General features: G+C 37.2%; 1 protein-coding gene across 2 annotated transcripts; it reads left to right on the top strand.

Moving 5' to 3' along the window:
• The first annotated feature begins 831 nt into the window (after positions 1–831).
• On the top strand, positions 832–18,095 carry LOC107037428 (NADPH--cytochrome P450 reductase). 2 transcript variants are annotated; one of them, XM_015255983.2, is made up of 8 exons: positions 832–1,188; positions 10,250–10,651; positions 10,884–11,033; positions 13,218–13,342; positions 13,418–13,606; positions 15,796–16,524; positions 16,751–17,083; positions 17,222–18,095. In XM_015255983.2, the coding sequence occupies exons 2-8, from the start codon at positions 10,283–10,285 to the stop codon at positions 17,364–17,366; spliced, it is 2,040 nt and encodes a 679-aa protein (XP_015111469.1). In that variant the 5' UTR covers positions 832–1,188; positions 10,250–10,282; the 3' UTR covers positions 17,367–18,095. The 2 variants fall into 2 exon arrangements, with proteins under 2 accessions (XP_015111469.1, XP_015111468.1); XM_015255982.2 differs by lacking the exon at positions 832–1,188 and adding an exon at positions 5,760–5,957.
• The last annotated feature ends 122 nt before the right edge of the window (positions 18,096–18,217 follow it).

Raw genomic sequence — 18,217 nt, forward strand, 5'->3', positions numbered from 1 at the left:
CTAATCAATTTTTTTGGAAATTGAAAATTTTTATTTGAGGAAAAAGGAGGGGAAATGGACCCCATAGGATAGATAGAAAAATTCAATACTCAATTATAAAACCACGACCCGTTCTGCCCCAGTCGTTGCCAAGAAAATTGAAAAAACAAAATTTTTCCGAAAAATTGAAGTTTTGGGATATTTTTAAACGGGTATTATTTTTTCTCAACATTTCTCGAACTTTCTACTGAAAAAAACGTCCACCTCCCTCCCCAATCTGTCCCCAAAATTTATTTATTTATTTGTTTATTTATTTATTTGTTCATTATTTATTTAGCCAATTACAGAATCAAATTAAAAACACATTTTGAAAAACATTGACTATAGGTAATTGTTATGATTTCGTGGGTCTTGGTGATTTAAAAAAATCTTGCGCTGGTGATGTGAGACTATCCACTTTCTTCTCATTGTATTTGACCATCAGTCTATTCAGTGATTCCCATACCCGATAGACAGGGAGTACTGTAATCATTCTAGATTTACTAAAAATTCTGATTTTACCCCAGTCAAAACACGTCCATATGAATTAATCTCATTAAAAAATGCAGAATGAAATAGATAAAAAATTCTTTTGAATATTGCCGCCAGTTCTCCGTGTTCCTAATCCCCGGAATTCCGCAGCGCAAAGAATAACGGCATCGATTGGCCAGAGGGATTGAAAAAAAGGAGGAATAATAATCGAATTATTTTCATCTCCTTGCAAAAATCGCGTGGAGTGTCTACGTGTGATAATTCCCCACTTGAATGTCGGTGATAAAAATGAAGAGGCATCGCGCGACGCCAGTCGGCTCTGACCCGTGGCCGCGCAAGGTTCCAAATCCCCCCATTCCGCCCGCAAGACCCAGTAAAAAGTCAATCTTCTGGAAATAGTTCGAGCGCCGAACATTCAAAAAAAAATTAATAGCAGTAGTAATCACTCCGAATTTGAATAAGTACAGTACAAAGTGGAGTCGAGGACCGGTTGGATTACGGTATGTAAAAACATTGGCGATAAAAAGGCGACTGCGCGTTAACGAGACAGATTGAGGAAGAGACACGTAGTGGGAGGCGATTGAAACCGCTTGTGGAGTTGATCGTCACATGGTATCAAGGCTTTTTTATTAAAAATTGTGCGCAAGTGCATCGCCAGGAGTTTTTGCCATTCAAAAGGTAATTTTTTACGTCGCAATGATTTTTTTTTATTCGTTTCTAAATTTTTTTAATTGACGAGTATTTGAAAATCGTTGGCGATCGATTTTTTAATGATTTTTCATCGACAATTGTGCGGAAAAAAACTTTATTTTTTCAATTTAATTAATTAAATTAAATGAAAATTGAAGTTTAACTTAAAAATTGAAATTTAATTTTTTTTTTCAATTCATTTTTTGGTTTTTAAAACTGAGGAATATTTAAAAGTCGATGTTTATTGATTTTTTTCAAGGCTGTTTTATTAAAAATTGTTATTAAGAAGTCCACCGCAGGGGTTTTTGATATTCCAAAGAGAATTTTTTGCGCTGAAATAATTTTTTAAAATTCATTTTCCAATTTTTGAAATTAATGAATATTTACAAATCGATGTTGATTTTTTTGAGGCTTTTTTCTAATAAAAAATGCATCGCAACGCGTTTTGAATATTCAAAGCGCGTTCCCACATCTTAATTTTTAAAGTTGTGTATTTTTTTTACTGGAAAATTTTTTTAGGGGTTGAATATAGAGTTTCAAGTGTTTTATTGTTTGAGAATTATCAGGGAATTGTTATCACTTAATGACACTCTATTTCATCGGAAAAATCATCGAGTCTAGTTGCTAGGCTCTGACGCTTCTGACTCATGACAATTTGCGAGAATAATTCAAAGTCGAACTGATTTGTTAAAAGAATTCTCAATCTTCATAAAATTGAAATTCAATTAAAATTAAAATTTAAGTAGAAAAAAATCCAAGAAAATCATTCAAACGTGCAACACTTTTGATAATTATTCCAAACAAGAAAAAATGTTTAATTATTACAAAAATATTCAATTCTTTTAATAATTTTTCCCTCAAATCACTTTTTTTTCTTTAAAAAATTCAGTTTAATTTTAGAGATGAAAAAATCCATTGATTCCCTCATTAAAAAATCATAGTTTTTCAAAAGAATTTCTGAAAAATTGTAAAAAAATTGTTGAATGCATAGATAATTTTATTTCTCATTCAAACCGAATTAATATTTCATAATTGTTTAATTTGCTACACCTCCCCTGGAATTTGAATGATCATCAATAATTTTGTATAAAACTTCTAGAATTCTATTCAATTCCTCGACTCATGCATAATGTATCTCGGATCAGGGTTCAAGGCAGACATAATGCGGCAGACGTTTATCGGGAGCTGTGGCCCAGTCGTTTCCCTCCTTCCTCCTTCGATTCTTTAAACGATTTATCAGTTTGTCCAAGTTTTCCGGATTTAATTCATGGGTCAGGGGGTTTGTGGAGGGAATTGCCATTGACCTGGGTTTTCCTCATGCATTCTAGAAACATTTTGTACAGTTTCGAGGCGACAGACTCCTCCGAACAAGCCACTGGCCTCTCCCAGTTGCTATTAAAACCGAAATCGAGGAGTTTCCAGGTTTCAGAGGCGGAATCGGGCTTCAGGACTTCTCCATAATTTTTATTCATGTTTTCTCAGGATGAAGGAGGTGTAGTGTCTGTAAAAACGGGAATATTTCGATCTACTGATGAATTTTTAATTATTTTTCTGACATTTTCGACGGTTTTATGAATAATTTCTGTGAAATTCATTTACTGTCATGTTTTAATGTTAATTTATCTCGGTAATGAGGGGCTTTAGACAAAAATGTCATATAACACTTTTCGTAGAGAATTTCATAAGCTACGAAAAATATTTTAACACATTTTTCGCTAGAACCACTCGTTAATGAGATAGACGAAGAATTCACACGAGTAGTTTTGATGCTTTTATGAATAATGCTCGCGATTGTGATTTTCTGTCCTGTTTAAATATTCATTTATCTCGGTAATGAAGGGCTTTGGAGGAAAATGCCATAAAATATTTTTTACTGAGAATTTCATAAGCTACAAAAAATATTAAGGCACATTTTTCGCGAAAACCACTCGTTAATGGGATAAATGGAGAATTAACAGAAGTATCAATGGGCATTTAATTTATACTCGATTTGTTTCATTCAAGAGAATGCAATGTGATAATTGTGTAATGGTGCGTCGTTCCATTTTCCTCAGTTGAATAAATAATTTACCTCACGAGGAGATGATTTGTGAAGCTGTCACCTTGACTATCAATCTTGTTTTCCGTTGGATTTATCTTTATTGAGGATGAGGTACCCACAGATGACAGCATGCACTGCTACAATAACAAGCAGACCCGTCTGATTCAAATTCTCCCAATCAAAGGGCTCCATTGTGTCGGAAACCCTTGAAAATTCAGAAAACAACAAATTTTTTTATCAACTTTCTCACGAAAACAATTGCGTAATTATCCTCGACATTCAACTCTTCGAAACCGATCAAGAGCGAAGTTGGATGTTTGAGGGTCAAACGGGTGATCACTCCACTCGTCTCTCCCATTTAATCCCCAGGAAAATTCGACCCTCCGACTGTCTCTCCCGTTTGACCCTCAAGAATATTTGACCCTTCATTATTTTTTTAAGGTTCCACTTTGCCCGGCGCTCCCCTCAAATGAAAATTTATCAATCTATTTCGTTTATTTTAACTAAATGAAAGCTAAAATAAACTATTTAATATCATAATTTTACCTTTTTCATGGGGAAATTTTCACTGAAGCAAAATTCGTTATGTAAGGGTTCAAAAGTGTTGAGGGTCAAACGGGAGAGACAGGCGGAGGGGTCAAATGGGAGGACTGGCGCAGTGACCACTCCACTCGTCCCTCCAATTTAACCCTCAGGAAAATTTGACTCCCCCACATTCTCTCCCGTTTGTCAAAAAGTGTTGAGGGTCAAATGGGAGGGACAGGCTGAGGACTCAAGAGGCTCAAACGAAAGCGACGAGCGAAGTAATCACTCCACTCGTCTCTCCCATTTAAGCCTCACCTGTCTCTCCCGTTTGACCCTCACATTTGACCCTCCATCGCTTCCTTCAGTAACAAAGATGGAAAACAAAATAATCTAAATTTTCCTGCACATTTTCATTTTTTATCACCCCTACGATAATTTAAAAAAATTTCATTAGTCTTCTCACCATTTTTCCCCAACATCTCGTAATTACCATTCACTCACGTACACCGAAAAATTTTGCATATTCCGACACGTACGTGGCACTTTGCTCGGGCATAAATTAACCCATTAATCAGGGGAAAATGAATCCGAACATATTTCCAGATTTTGTCGTACTTTTCGGACTCTAATTGACCATTCGCATGGCGTGCAAGGCCACTCCCCGAGGCGACCTTGATCCAGCCTCATGGCAAAAGGTTCACAATTAATTTTTTCAAACCACGACTTGACTTGAGACTTGTGTAATTTCATCGCGACAAAACAATTTTTTTCACCAGCAACTCGTGTAATTGGATTTTATTTTTAAAGTGATTATAAAAAATTGTTTGGAACTTTAATGATGGTGATAATTACGGGTAATGCGACATGATAAAGAGAACATTAAAAATTAGGAGTAGCAAGATATGAGGGAAAAATTCAGATAATTTTTTTCTCAGGCTCTAAAAAATGGGGAAGGGTCAAGTGGTTTTAGGGTCAAACGGGAGAGCAGTGGAGGGTAAATTTTTTTTGAGGGTTAAACGGGAGAAAAATCTAGTGCGACTTGAGCGCATGATGAATTCATTGCAAGTGACTGAGACCTTGATGTACAATCTCGCATATGGAGAATTCTGCATTGTATACGTCGTAAATAAATGATAGTTTTTTACCAACCTGAAACCTTCAGTGTTTCTCATCAATTTACATTGATACTCTTCAAATTATAAATCACTTTTTGTGGGGTTTTCAATCAGGTGATGAGAAATTATGTGCACGAGCACGTGAGAACATTTTTCATTTTTTCATTTTTATTTTTTATTTCATGAGTAATTATCCATCAAAAAAATTGCAAGAATTTTTAATTAATTGGAGTGGAATTACCATTTTTCAATATGCTGTAAGTCGAAATTGGCTGAGTGAAATTTAACAATTTTTTTTTCATTTTCGAGGTATTTTTACCGACTTTGAAATGAACCTTCAAGACTATCTATGTTAATTCAACAATTCAATTGATTAACGGAACAGGAATAATGATGATTGTTTTTATTCTGATTGCTGACTCCAACTAGTTTGGTTTTCTGACAATTGACTTACTGTCTTTAATCATTTCGTCATTTTTTTTTTATTCGTGTCAGAATCTTTTATTTTATTAACGATTGTGATCAATGCAAATATGCGCAGTCTATGAGATATCGAGATATCTTCACAGACTTTAAAATGAGCCTTGACTCGTCCAAATCGCTTCGTTCAGTCGCGAGATATTGACCATCAAGTTCAATAGTTTCGATGTTTCAAGCTGATAAGAGCAATTAACTCAGAAATTATTAATAATTCAGTAAAATCACGATGCCGCGTCAGTCAGTCATGCGAGTGTCGAGTAACACTTGATGACTCGTCAGTTTTTCATCGATAGTGCTCGTGATTTATCCGAGTGACGTTGTTACCACACAGGAGAGAGGGGTAAAATTTTCTGCAACTCCGAGGGGTTCGTGAATTCATGCGACAGTTGCGTGCAGTCCGTTCGCGAAGTGCGGGTCGTCCTAATTATCAGTATTGGAAAAATCAAAATTCAAATCCCCCAATCAATCCCTAATAACCAATAGAATCAGAATAAAATTGTGAACAAAAGAAAAATTTAACAAATTGCAAAATTTAATTTTAATCGTTAATTAAAAATTTATTTCCCCTCAATTTACTGGTGAATATGGATTTACCGGTGAGTAAAATTCATTAATATTGAAAATCGGTTGGCACTCGTGAAATTTATTCGTAGAAAAAGGAAAATTAAATGACTCCAGCAAATTGGCATTTTGCGAGTGAAAGTTATTGCGGGGAATGTCCTTTCTCATTCTACTCTCACCCATACCGATTACATAATTGCAAAAAGTGTCATTTCCATTATTTCATCATTCTCATTCTCCTGACGAGAGCCAGGGGTCAGAAACGACCCCAGCCATCAGTCAGAAACATTTACATCGCCCCAGTAAATTGCCCGAAAAAAAAGTTTCGAAAAATCTTTCACGTCGTCCGAAAATGAAAGAAAAAATCTGCGCGATTCCACTGGAATTGTCTTCACGTAACAATTGTTTACTATTTGTAATACTTCATGACTTCACGACTGGCCGACGTATTGTCGAGTAGTTCCGCATTATGAGAGTTGTTGACAAGTCACGGTGACAACAACGTCCTAGTCTAGGCAATTGCAAAGCCTAATAGGATCTTATCGTTATTTTTCACTTTTAAAATGGGGCAATAACAGTTCTAAACTAGTCGATATCTACAACTTATCGGGCCTACCGATTCTATTAATTGATAAATGTATTTTTTTTTCAAGAATGGACTTAATTGGTACAATTGATCGGCAGATCTGGCAGGTAGTCTTAGCAGGTAGACTTGAAGAGTAGATTTATCAGGTAAATTTAAAGGGTAGATTTAGTAGGTAGACGTAATGGGTTGAATTATCAGGTAAATTTAATGTGTAGATTTAACAGGTAGACTTAACAAGTAGATTTAGCAGGTAGACTTGACAGGTAGACTTGATAGATAAGCCTAGCAGGTAGATTTATTGGGTAGACTTGTCAAGTAAATTTAATGTGTAGATTTATCCGCTGAATTTAGTGGGTAGACTTATCAGGTAAACTTAATAGGTAGATAGAACAGTAGACTATTTCACCAGGCTTAATAGGTAGACTTGATGGGTAGACTTGACACGTAGACTCAGCGGACAGATTTAAGAACAGCCCTATTACACAGACTTGGTAGATAGATTGTAATGGGTAGATTCAACAGGTTGACTCGACGGCCACATTCTACAGGTAGATTCATCAGGTAGACTTAATGGGTAGGCTTATCTGTCAAACCTGACGCGTAGAATCAACACATAAAGACAAGCAGATTTGGAAGGTAGACTTGATGGCTGGATTCAACAGGTAAACTCAACTGATAGGCGTGATAGGTAGGCTTAACTGGTGGTCTTATCAGGTAGACTTTTCGGGTAGACTTTTCAGGTAGACTTAACGGGTAGATTTAATTTTCCCCGCTACCTGATAGAATTGACACCCGATATCGCGTTATTTTCGTTCGATATTTTTTCTTTTCTTTGCGTCCTCAACATGCGGTAGACTTCCCGACATTTCATTCACTTTTTCTCCAACATTCGTTGACTCACTCGTCAATTTAATTTCCCTTATAATTACTGGCCCGAATAACGTCACAATCTCATTGTATTCGTCAGCGATGCAACTTGCAAGTCAGTTTTACTCGTATATTCGGACAATTTGTCTCCCTAGTCTTCATATTTCAGCCCCAAAACTGTCATTTTGTCGTTCTATCGGGCTGTCATTGTTGGTTGATTACACGTGGAGTATTATCTCAATGAGGGGAGGGGTTTCACGAGATAATGATATGATAAATTAGAGGAAAAATGATATATTTGATTTCTCATTGTCGTATTACATTCAATTATGTAATTGCGGGGTAATCATGCATGGAATAATGATAGCGGGTACCCATCGTCTTTGAGCCGGAAGAATTTCACGGTCACTGGACATTTCCATGAATTTCAACTGGACACTCGACTGAAATTCCAGATCCAGATGAGTTATTTCAATTTCGTTCGATGGATCGGAAAATATCAGGTAGAATAAAAAAAAGACGACCCATTTTGCCCCATTGGTTATTGAAAAAAATCGTAAAAAAGGGATTTTTGGATTTTTTTCGTGAACGGATGGACCAAAATGGGCAATTTTTTTTTTTAAGAAACAATCGGAAATTTTCCGGGATATTCACTGAGGCCATTTTTTGACCCCCCACCGATGGATTTAATTAATTATTGACAGGGATTGAGGGGAAGTGCATTTTCGACGTTTATTATCTGAATTAATTAGGGAATTGAGTGGCCGAGGTGCGCAGATGACCCCAGTGACGTACCCACATGGGTGTAACTACCTGTGACGTTAATACACTGGATAAAAACTAAAACAAACATCCGTACGACATCTCGACTGAATCAGACTGAAGGGAAAAAAAATTTTTTTTTGTGATTATTCAATCGTTGAATTTACCTGGGGCATTTATTAACGGACAGCCCCGATCATGGCAGTATGCTCTGATTACATACTCAATGGGGCAGCGTGTCAATGCAATGATACGATTGTATAACTAGATAATACGTAATAAAAATCGGGGACGGGTCTGGGGTAATGTCTCAGTGGAGTCAATCACAGGTAGTTTTTTTTGACCATTCCGTTTGGAGATACCGGTTCTGTCGTCCCTGGTTCTCTCCGGCTCTCCCCCCTCGCCGGCGGTCCGCCGGACTTGTGGCCTCAAGGTGATGGTTCACTCCTGAGGGAGTGCAGCTGCATCGGCAGTGGAGATTATTCTCGAAATCGTGATGCGAAGGGACTCATTCTTATTCGATGTCGATGGAAATGAACATATATTGAACGAGAAAAATTATAGCCTCATGCTGTATGTGTGAAGTTCATCTTTATATTAAAACATATCTAAATTGCCTAATTGTTGATCATGAGAAAAAAAAACAGCATTTCTAAATTTTTTTAACTCACAAGTTATTCTTCACTTCTCAAATTTTTATTTTTTCATATTTATCATACGCAAAAATGATCAATTCTCGGTTCTCAGATTTTCACACATAAATTCTAAACCCTACAAAATTCATGAAATTCTTCGGTTTCCCAAGTAATTCGAGAAAAATCTTTGAAGATCTACGGTTATCTGGAAAACTGAAATTTTCCGAAGAAATCAATTAATAACCCTCCCCTCATTTTTCAACAATTACAGATTTTAATCGGATTATTTTAAAAAGTGAAAAAAAAAAATTAATCGAAGATTAAAAATTATTCATTGATGTTTCACTCTTCATTCTCTTAATTCTCTTCAAGTCATTATCAATATTTATAAAACATCTGAGTATATGAAGTTGAATAAATTCGCTTTCTTCATTTTCACGGAGACATCGTGACGAATATTTTGAAAGAAGAAAAATTGAGATCGATCCACTAGTTTCCGAGATATTGAGCAAAATAATTTCACACACAAAGTTTAATATCTCCGAGACTAATCACCCAATAGCCCCCACCCAGAACACCGCACTTGTGATTGTTTCTCGAGTTATTACGTTTCCAAGTGCTGCCATCGATAAAATCCCAGAATGGCAATAACATTGAACTCCCTCTTCACAGCCTCACATTTCGATCTGAGTAGATGCATAAAAAATTGAAAATAGATGAAGAGGAATAGTTTATTCGCACTTTTAGTCTATCATCATCTTCGTCCTTCTCTTTTTCATTCCCTCCACCACGCGGAAGCTGACGAGACGATTTTGGCCTTCGTCTCGCATCGAGAGCTGACGTAATGTATTTTCCTCGCGATTTGTACATCGCTTTTTGTTATTGAGAGTAGATCTTCACCAAGCGCATAAACCTGCTGCCTTATTTAGCAATTCGGAGAGAGCGACTTTGGAACGAATGCTCGCGTGATAAAAGTAGGGGCGATAAAGTTGGCGATATACGTGTTATTAATGACCAATTAATCCCTCTGAATTATGAAATTCACAAAACATAAATTCCTAAAATCAATTTCTCTCAACGCAGACCCGTTTTGCCCCGGTATCTCCCGATAATTCACATTAAAAACAAACAAAATACTAAACAAACCAAATACGTGAACTAAATATCGAAGGAAAACCAATCGGCGATGGAAAATTGAACGAAAACAGCTACAATAATACTTTTTGAAAAGAGTTAATGAGAGGTTGAAATGTTGATGAAATTCAATTTTTTTTCAGTGCAAAGAACAACTCTTTCCCTTTTAGACGAGCCTAAACTGAGCTCGATTGATATATTTGTTTCTGAGTTATGAATAATTAAAAAAAAGTCTAGTGTCCATTTTACCCCACCCTCCCCTAATTATGTTACATTTTGGTGTCCCTCGGGATTTTTGCGTCTCGCCGAAATGATAAATTCCTTTCAATCTAATCCATTCCAGACTGCAGACGCATCGCTTCCACAAGCCGTGAGAATGTCGAGTTCCCCAGTTCTGGAAGGTGAGGAGAGGGCGGAGCTGGTGGACGAACCACTCTTCAGCACCCTGGACATTGTCCTTCTGGGGGCCCTTCTCCTCGCCGGGGTGTGGTACCTCATGAGGAGAAATAAGCAGGAGGAGTACACACCGACCACAAAATCCTATTCCATTCAGCCCACGACTTACAGTGCCCCAGCGCAGTCGGAAAATTCATTCGTCAAAAAGTTGAAGACCTCGGGTCGTAGTTTGGTGGTGTTCTATGGCAGCCAGACTGGTACTGGCGAAGAATTCGCGGGGCGACTCGCCAAGGAGGGGGTCAGGTATCGAATGAAGGGAATGGTCGCAGATCCTGAAGAGAGCGACATGGTAATTGAAAAAAAAAATGAAGCTGAAGATGTCGGCAATTCCAACCACTCTCATCTGGAAGATCGGAGAATTCTACCCTAGATTGTAAAAAAAAAGACCTGTTTTGCCCCGGGGTTTATGAAAGAACCAATGGGGCAAGACGGGTCGTCTTTTTTCTTTTCGAAGTAGATTTTTCTGATCTGCTGATGGGGTCATGGGCGACCCCCTGGATGATTCTTGAATTTTTTTGTAGGAAGAACTGGTGAACCTCAAGTCCATTCCTAATAGTCTGGCAGTTTTTTGTCTGGCGACTTATGGTGAGGGTGATCCAACGGACAATGCCATGGAGTTTGTTGATTGGTTGAAGAATGGAGATGCAGACCTCAATGGCCTGAATTACGCGGTGAGTTTGAAAAAATTATATGAAAAAAATCACGTATCAGCTGAATTAACGAGTGAAATTTGCGAATTGCGTTTATTCTACGAAAAAAATGAGAATGTTGAGAGGCCTCGGGATTAAAAAAAGCAACTGAAATGCGGGGAGAACTCTACTCCGTGAATTCTCGGCTGGAGGGAGACGGAAAAGTACGAAGGATGGCTTGAAAAAATTGTTCACTCTGCAGAAACCGGCGGAAGCAATCTGAAAATGATCTGAATATGATGAATAATTTAAAGAAATGTTTGAAAGTGCGAGGTGGGGCGCCGCCATGTTGGAAACCCTTGCGTCAGAGGGAGGGGGTACCCAAGCAAGATGGCGGTGCCCACCTGTCGGCCACCTCGTGTTTTTGAACATTTCTTTAAATTATTTATTCCCCTCGGATTAGCTCCAACTTGTTTAATCGAGTTGCTGGAAAATGAACCAATTGTTCAACCTATCCTTCAGTCCTTGGTTATTCTTTGCATTCTCTGCTTCGAAATAAATTGCGGTTCGTCGTTCCGTCCAGACTAAGCGCAACGAGATATTTTATTTGATAGACATCAGAGGAATAAATTCCAAAATTAGATCAGTCAACGTTATATAAATCTTTGCTTTATTAAATTGAAAAAAATTAAAATTTTAGAACAACATATCAAAATGGTTAAACAATTACAAATTAATAATTAATAATTATTATTGAATTATTATTATAATTAAATTTGGCACTAATTATTAATTATTAATTAATGCCAAAATGCCAAAATGGCTGAGAAGTTGGAGATTTCTGGGCTGATATAATTTCAGTTCAACGCAATCAATTGAAAACCAAAAAGTGATTCATGATGCACAATGGCACGATCACGAACTAAACCGAATAGACTAGACACCATGACGTCACACTAGTTATATAACGCGCACGTCCGCGGCGCACGTGTCTCTCGCGATAACCCGGGGAGGAGATTCGTCGAGCGTTTTCCCATCGTTTCACACCTTGTCCATCGGTTTTTATTATTCCAACGAGTCCGCAGTGATGTGTTCAGCGAATATCAATTTTCCAGTGTTGAGGAAATATTTTTGAGGGGAATATGAGGAGATTGAAGAGCCTCGGGAAAGTCGCGTGGAGTTTTCCAAGATACGGGGGCGCTAGAGGCGCGCGGCAGTACTCGGTACTAGGTCTCCCGACAAATGTTAGTTCAAAATTTAATAAATCCATCGAATTTTCGATTCCTCATGATTGATGGAAATTGAACAGTCTGACGTTTTTTTATAGGCTTCTGCATTGAGAATGTTAAATGATAATTTTCTAATTTTTCAAATGAATGGGGACATCTGAATAATTATCAGCTGATGGCGCAAAGTCCAGATATTTTTTTTTCATTTATTTTATATTTTGAGATAAAGTGCGGACTTGGAGTTTTGAAACTCGGGAAAGTGATAGATTTTTTTTTTCGTTGATAATGGAGATGTCGTTGACATTAATTAACACTTAATTAGTGCAGACGTTTATTTGTTTTTCAAATTCTCGGATTTTTTCGGGAGCTCAAAGATGTTCAAGTACTTTGGCTTTACTCTTGTAGTCGATCTGTTGTCGTTTCGTTTTGTTATTTTCATTTTGCAGATCTGAATTTGAATTTCGATATTAAAATAGAAACTGTTTTAAAAATCGGAAAAAATTGAATCTCTATATTTGGCAGAGGATTGGTGGAATCATTTTAAATTTGCGAGCATTTTCTGTAACTAATTCATAAACAATTAATTTTCGATCGTAAAATTCTTCAGTTTGGAATCGTAAAAAAATTATTCATATTCAGAATTTTACCAGAAATTGAGTTAATACCTAAAAAAATAAGTTTTCCGAAAATTTGTTCAAAGTTATTTATTAATAAACTATTTATTTATAAACAACGAAAGTTTAAAAAACGATAATTCTGTGCAAAATATAATTTTAATGACGTTCAATATTCTCAATTTTTTTCACGTTTCCTCATCGAAATGAGGAAACCTTTCCGTTGAATATTTTTTAACTATCATTAAACTTCTTATCGCGATATAAATGACAGACAGAAGGAAATTAAATGCAAGATTCAAAACTGCATTGTTAATTTATGAGGGACAAGAAAAATGATATGATAATTCAATAATTATTCACTTGCTGCTTTCCGTCTCCAGGTGTTTGGTCTTGGTAACAAGACCTACGAGCACTACAATGAAGTAGCTATTTACGTGGATCATCGCCTGGAGCAGTTGGGTGCGACGAGGGTGCACGAGCTGGGGCTCGGGGACGACGACGCAAAGTAAATATGATTCTGCTTCATTCGTTTGCCAAAGTTGAACTGAATTAACGTGATTATTTAATCGATTTTGGACAGCATTGAGGATGACTTCATCACGTGGAAGGACAAGTTCTGGCCGGCGGTGTGTGAATTCTTCGGGATCGAGGGTGCTGGCGAGGATGTCAGCATTCGTCAGTACAAGCTCACTGAGCACCTGGACGTGCCTGCTGAGAGGGTTTACACTGGGGAGATTGCTAGGCTGCACTCGCTGAAGACTCAGAGACCGTAAGTTACTTATATTTTAATTCAGGGGACGCGCATATTTTGATTTTATAAAATAATCCCATTAATGTTACTGAGGACACTAGAACGACAGCAATATCTCACAACTGAACTCAGGCCACTCATATTTTGCATCAATGCCAATGAACGTATATTTCACGAAAAAAATACGCCACGGAGTTTAAGGATGTTGCCACACCCTTTCGGCCAAAATTCACGTTTTTTCATTTTTCTGGCAAATTATTGATCCGATTGACGCGAAATAATATATTGTTTTTGCCGTTTATCATTATTGACTGACTCACGAAGTTTCATGCTACTGCAGTCATTTTCCTGCATTTTTTCTACAGTTTTGTGCATTTCCGAAGTTTGAGAAAAAACGCAGGAAAATAATTGCACGATCATGAAATTTTGTGAGTAATTAAGTAATGATAAAACGCAAAAACGGTATATTTTTTCACGTCAATCCGATGAGCAATTTACCGGAAAAATTAAAAAAAAAACGTGAATATTGGCGAAAAGTTTTGTGAATTTCCGAAAAGTTTGAGAAAAAACGCCGGAAAATAATTGCACGACCATGAAATTTCGTGAGTAATTAAGTAATGATAAAACGCAAAAACGGTATATTTTTTCACGTCAATCCGATGAGCAATTTACCGGAAAAATTAAAAAAAACGTGAATATTGGCGAAAAATTTTGTGAATTTCCGAAAAGTTTGAGAAAAAACGCAGGAAAATAATTGCACGATCATGAAATTTTGTGAGTAATTAAGTAATGATAAAACGCAAAAACGGTATATTTTTTCACGTCAATCCGATGAGCAATTTACCGGAAAAATTAAAAAAAACGTGAATATTGGCGAAAAATTTTGTGAATTTCCGAAAAGTTTGAGAAAAAACGCAGGAAAATAATTGCACGATCATGAAATTTTGTGAGTAATTAAGTAATGATAAAACGCAAAAACGGTATATTTTTTCACGTCAATCCGATGAGCAATTTACCGGAAAAATTAAAAAAAACGTGAATATTGGCGAAAAATTTTGTGAATTTCCGAAAAGTTTGAGAAAAAACGCAGGAAAATAATTGCACGATCATGAAATTTTGTGAGTAATTAAGTAATGATAAAACGCAAAAACGGTATATTTTTTCACGTCAATCCGATGAGCAATTTACCGGAAAAATTAAAAAAAACGTGAATATTGGCGAAAAATTTTGTGAATTTCCGAAAAGTTTGAGAAAAAACGCAGGAAAATAATTGCACGATCATGAAATTTTGTGAGTAATTAAGTAATGATAAAACGCAAAAACGGTATATTTTTTCACGTCAATCCGATGAGCAATTTACCGGAAAAATTAAAAAAAACGTGAATATTGGCGAAAAATTTTGTGAATTTCCGAAAAGTTTGAGAAAAAACGCAGGAAAATAATTGCACGATTATGAAATTTTGTGAGTAATTAAGTAATGATAAAACGCAAAAACGGTATATTTTTTCACGTCAATCTGATCAGCAATTTACCGGAAAAATTAAAAAAAACGTGAATATTGGCGAAAAATTTTGTGAATTTCCGAAAAGTTTGAGAAAAAACGCAGGAAAATAATTGCACGATCATGAAATTTTGTGAGTCATTAAGTAATGATAAAACGCAAAAACGGTATATTTTTTCACATCAATCCGATCAAAAATTTACCAGAAAAATTCAAAAAACGTGAATATTAGCGAAAAGGGTACAATTGGCAAAAAGGGTACCATAATATCTCCGAACCATCGATAGGCATAATCATAAATTATAATTATCATTAATTTCATAAATACTCAATCAAGTAATAGAACTTAATTTTCAATTATTAAATTAATCAACAATTAAATATTCAAATTCCGAATTTTATTTTCGCAATCAATAATCGAATTCGGAAGAATGACGATTATTTGATAATCTCTACTCTTTTTTCAGGAAATTTTCAATTATTTACCTAATAGTTACTTGAAAAATGTAACTTCTCAATTATTTTCCTCAGTTCCAATGATAAACGAATGAATTCGGTGATTCTGGGGAAAAAAATCTGTTAATATTTCTGGAATAATGATTGATGCCGATCACTGCTCCGAACCCCAAGCTTCGTCCGCTTAAAGCCACCCAAACCCAACACAAAAACTTTTCTCCAATTAATAACTCCCGACTTCCCCCGCCAGCCCCTACGACGCGAAGAACCCGTACCTGGCCCCGGTGAAGGTGAACCGGGAGCTGCACGGCCCCTCATCGGAGCGCTCCTGCATGCACATAGAGTTCGACATATCCGGGGCGAAGATGCGCTACGACGCGGGTGACCACGTGGCGGTCTACCCCGTCAACAGTTCGGAGCTCGTGAACAAGATCGGTGACAAATGCGGCGTCGACCTGGACACAGTGATCACCCTGACCAACACCGACGAGGAGTCCACCAAGAAGCACCCCTTCCCCTGCCCCTGCAGCTACCGAACAGCCTTGACCCACTACCTGGACATAACGGGGAACCCGAGGACCCACGTCCTGAAGGAGTTGGCCGAGTACTGCTCGGAGCCAGTTGACAAGGAGAGGCTGAAGCTGATGGCGTCGACGACAGCCGAGGGCAAGGCCCTGTACCAGGAGTGGATAGTCAACGACAATCGGAACATCGTGCACATCCTCGAGGACATAAAGAGCCTGAAGCCAGCGCTGGACCACCTCTGCGAGCTCCTGCCGCGTCTCCAGTGTCGGTACTACTCAATCTCCTCGTCGTCCAAGCTCTTCCCCTCGGACATTCACATCACAGCTGTTGTTGTGGAGTACAAAACCCCCACGGGGAGGATCAACAGGGGGGTCACCACCACCTGGCTGAAGGAGAAACACCCCACAGACCCACCCAGCACAGTTCCCATCTTCGTGAGGAAGAGCCAGTTCAGGTGAGTGAGAGATAAATCGAATTTTTTAACCCATTCCCACATTTCGCAAAAGTGGACGTGCTTTTTGGTGATTCAAAGAATTTGAAGAGGAAAATTATTTCACGTCTTGATTTTTAGAAATCAAAATGATGAACTAAAAAATGATAAATTGAAAAAGTGACCCCTCATTTTCATTCTCACTGGAGAATTAATTAATTATTCAGTTAATTAATTGATGAAAAAATAGGTTGCCCTCGCGTCCCATCACTCCAATCATCATGGTGGGGCCAGGAACTGGAATTGCTCCCTTCAGAGGCTTCATCCAGGAGAGGGACATCGCCAGGAAGGACGGCAAAGAGGTTGGAGACACTATCCTGTACTTCGGCTGCAGGACGAGGGACGAGGACTTCCTTTACAAGGAGGAGCTGGAGGAGTACGTCAAGAGTGGAACCCTCAAACTGCACACAGCCTTCAGCAGGGAGCAGAGTAAAAAGGTTTACGTGACACATCTTCTGGAGAAGAACATGGACGAGATCTGGGACGTTATCGGGGCGAAGAATGGACATGTCTATATTTGTGGGTAAGTTGCACTGAAAAGTGAAGGAAAAATGAACAAATTGATAAATTAAAAATGAAAAGGAACAACAACAAAATTAAAAAAAAAACACTTTTTTAATTTTCGAAAAGTTTGGATTAACGATTTAATGTTTTTGTTTAGGGATGCTCGCAATATGGCACGCGATGTCCACAATATTCTCCTGAAAGTTGTCCAGGAGAAGGGCAATATGACGGAAATGGAAGCAACAAATTACATAAAGAAAATGGACTCACAGAAGCGCTACTCCAGCGACGTCTGGAGTTGAATATTTTTATACAATATTTTTTATAAATACTTTTGTCTTCAGTGTGATGATGGGCTCTCTGAGGCCCCTGTGGCACCCGGTGCCTAGTTGAGGGAGAGATAATTCTATTCTGTATATAATGCGTAACGATTATTGATTATTAGTCAATTGATTCATCATTAAAGTGGTTAAAATGAAATTATCTGGGGAAGGAGTGGATTTACGAAGAAATGGGCTCAGACCTTTTTTGTGGGTAATTCAATTTCCAACGAAAAATGTCTTGTGAGATTTTTCCGCAAAGGCACTCATTAAGGAGATAATGGCGCTTTAATGAGATGCGAAAATTCGTTTAGCCACTTCACTGCTGAATGCATCATTTATATTGTTTAAATTCATGTGAAATTATTGATAATGAATATATTGAATCGTTGCCCTCTGTTAGCTACAGTTCATCGCAGGCATTGTGTAGATACAATGATCATTTATTGTTTATTTTAATGCACATTTAAATTAAGTGATTCACTACCGAAATAACTGAACAATAATAAATACTAATCGATAGTTTAATAAAAGTGCAAAGGGAAGGGAGAATATTTTACAGTTCTTGGAGATGAAATATATGTTTAGAACAAATTTGTTATCTTATTTCGATGTGAGGAAGTCAATCGTTATGTTGTAATAACGTTTACGTCGATTGTAATTGGTATTTGTAATAGAAAAATGCAGTTGATAATTTTTTTTTGTCTGTTATTACTTGAAATTTATTCACGCTTTCCCCATAGGGTATATTGGACAAATAATTCCCAAAAATGCAACAGAATAAATTTTTTTAATCAGTAAAAAATTAATTCTCTCTTCATTCGTTCGTTTAA

The sequence above is a fragment of the Diachasma alloeum genome, unplaced genomic scaffold (assembly GCF_001412515.2).
Source record: "Diachasma alloeum isolate Michigan unplaced genomic scaffold, Dall2.0 Dall_scaffold_00219, whole genome shotgun sequence".
NCBI lineage: Eukaryota > Metazoa > Arthropoda > Insecta > Hymenoptera > Braconidae > Diachasma > Diachasma alloeum.

What these genes read in the sequence shown, in the direction of transcription:
- LOC107037428 (XM_015255982.2), top strand. An exon ending in TCGCTGAAGACTCAGAGACC is followed by an intron (nt 13,607 to 15,795) that starts GTAAGTTACTTA and finishes TTCCCCCGCCAG; the next exon opens with CCCCTACGACGCGAAGAACC. An exon ending in GTGAGGAAGAGCCAGTTCAG is followed by an intron (nt 16,525 to 16,750) that starts GTGAGTGAGAGA and finishes ATGAAAAAATAG; the next exon opens with GTTGCCCTCGCGTCCCATCA.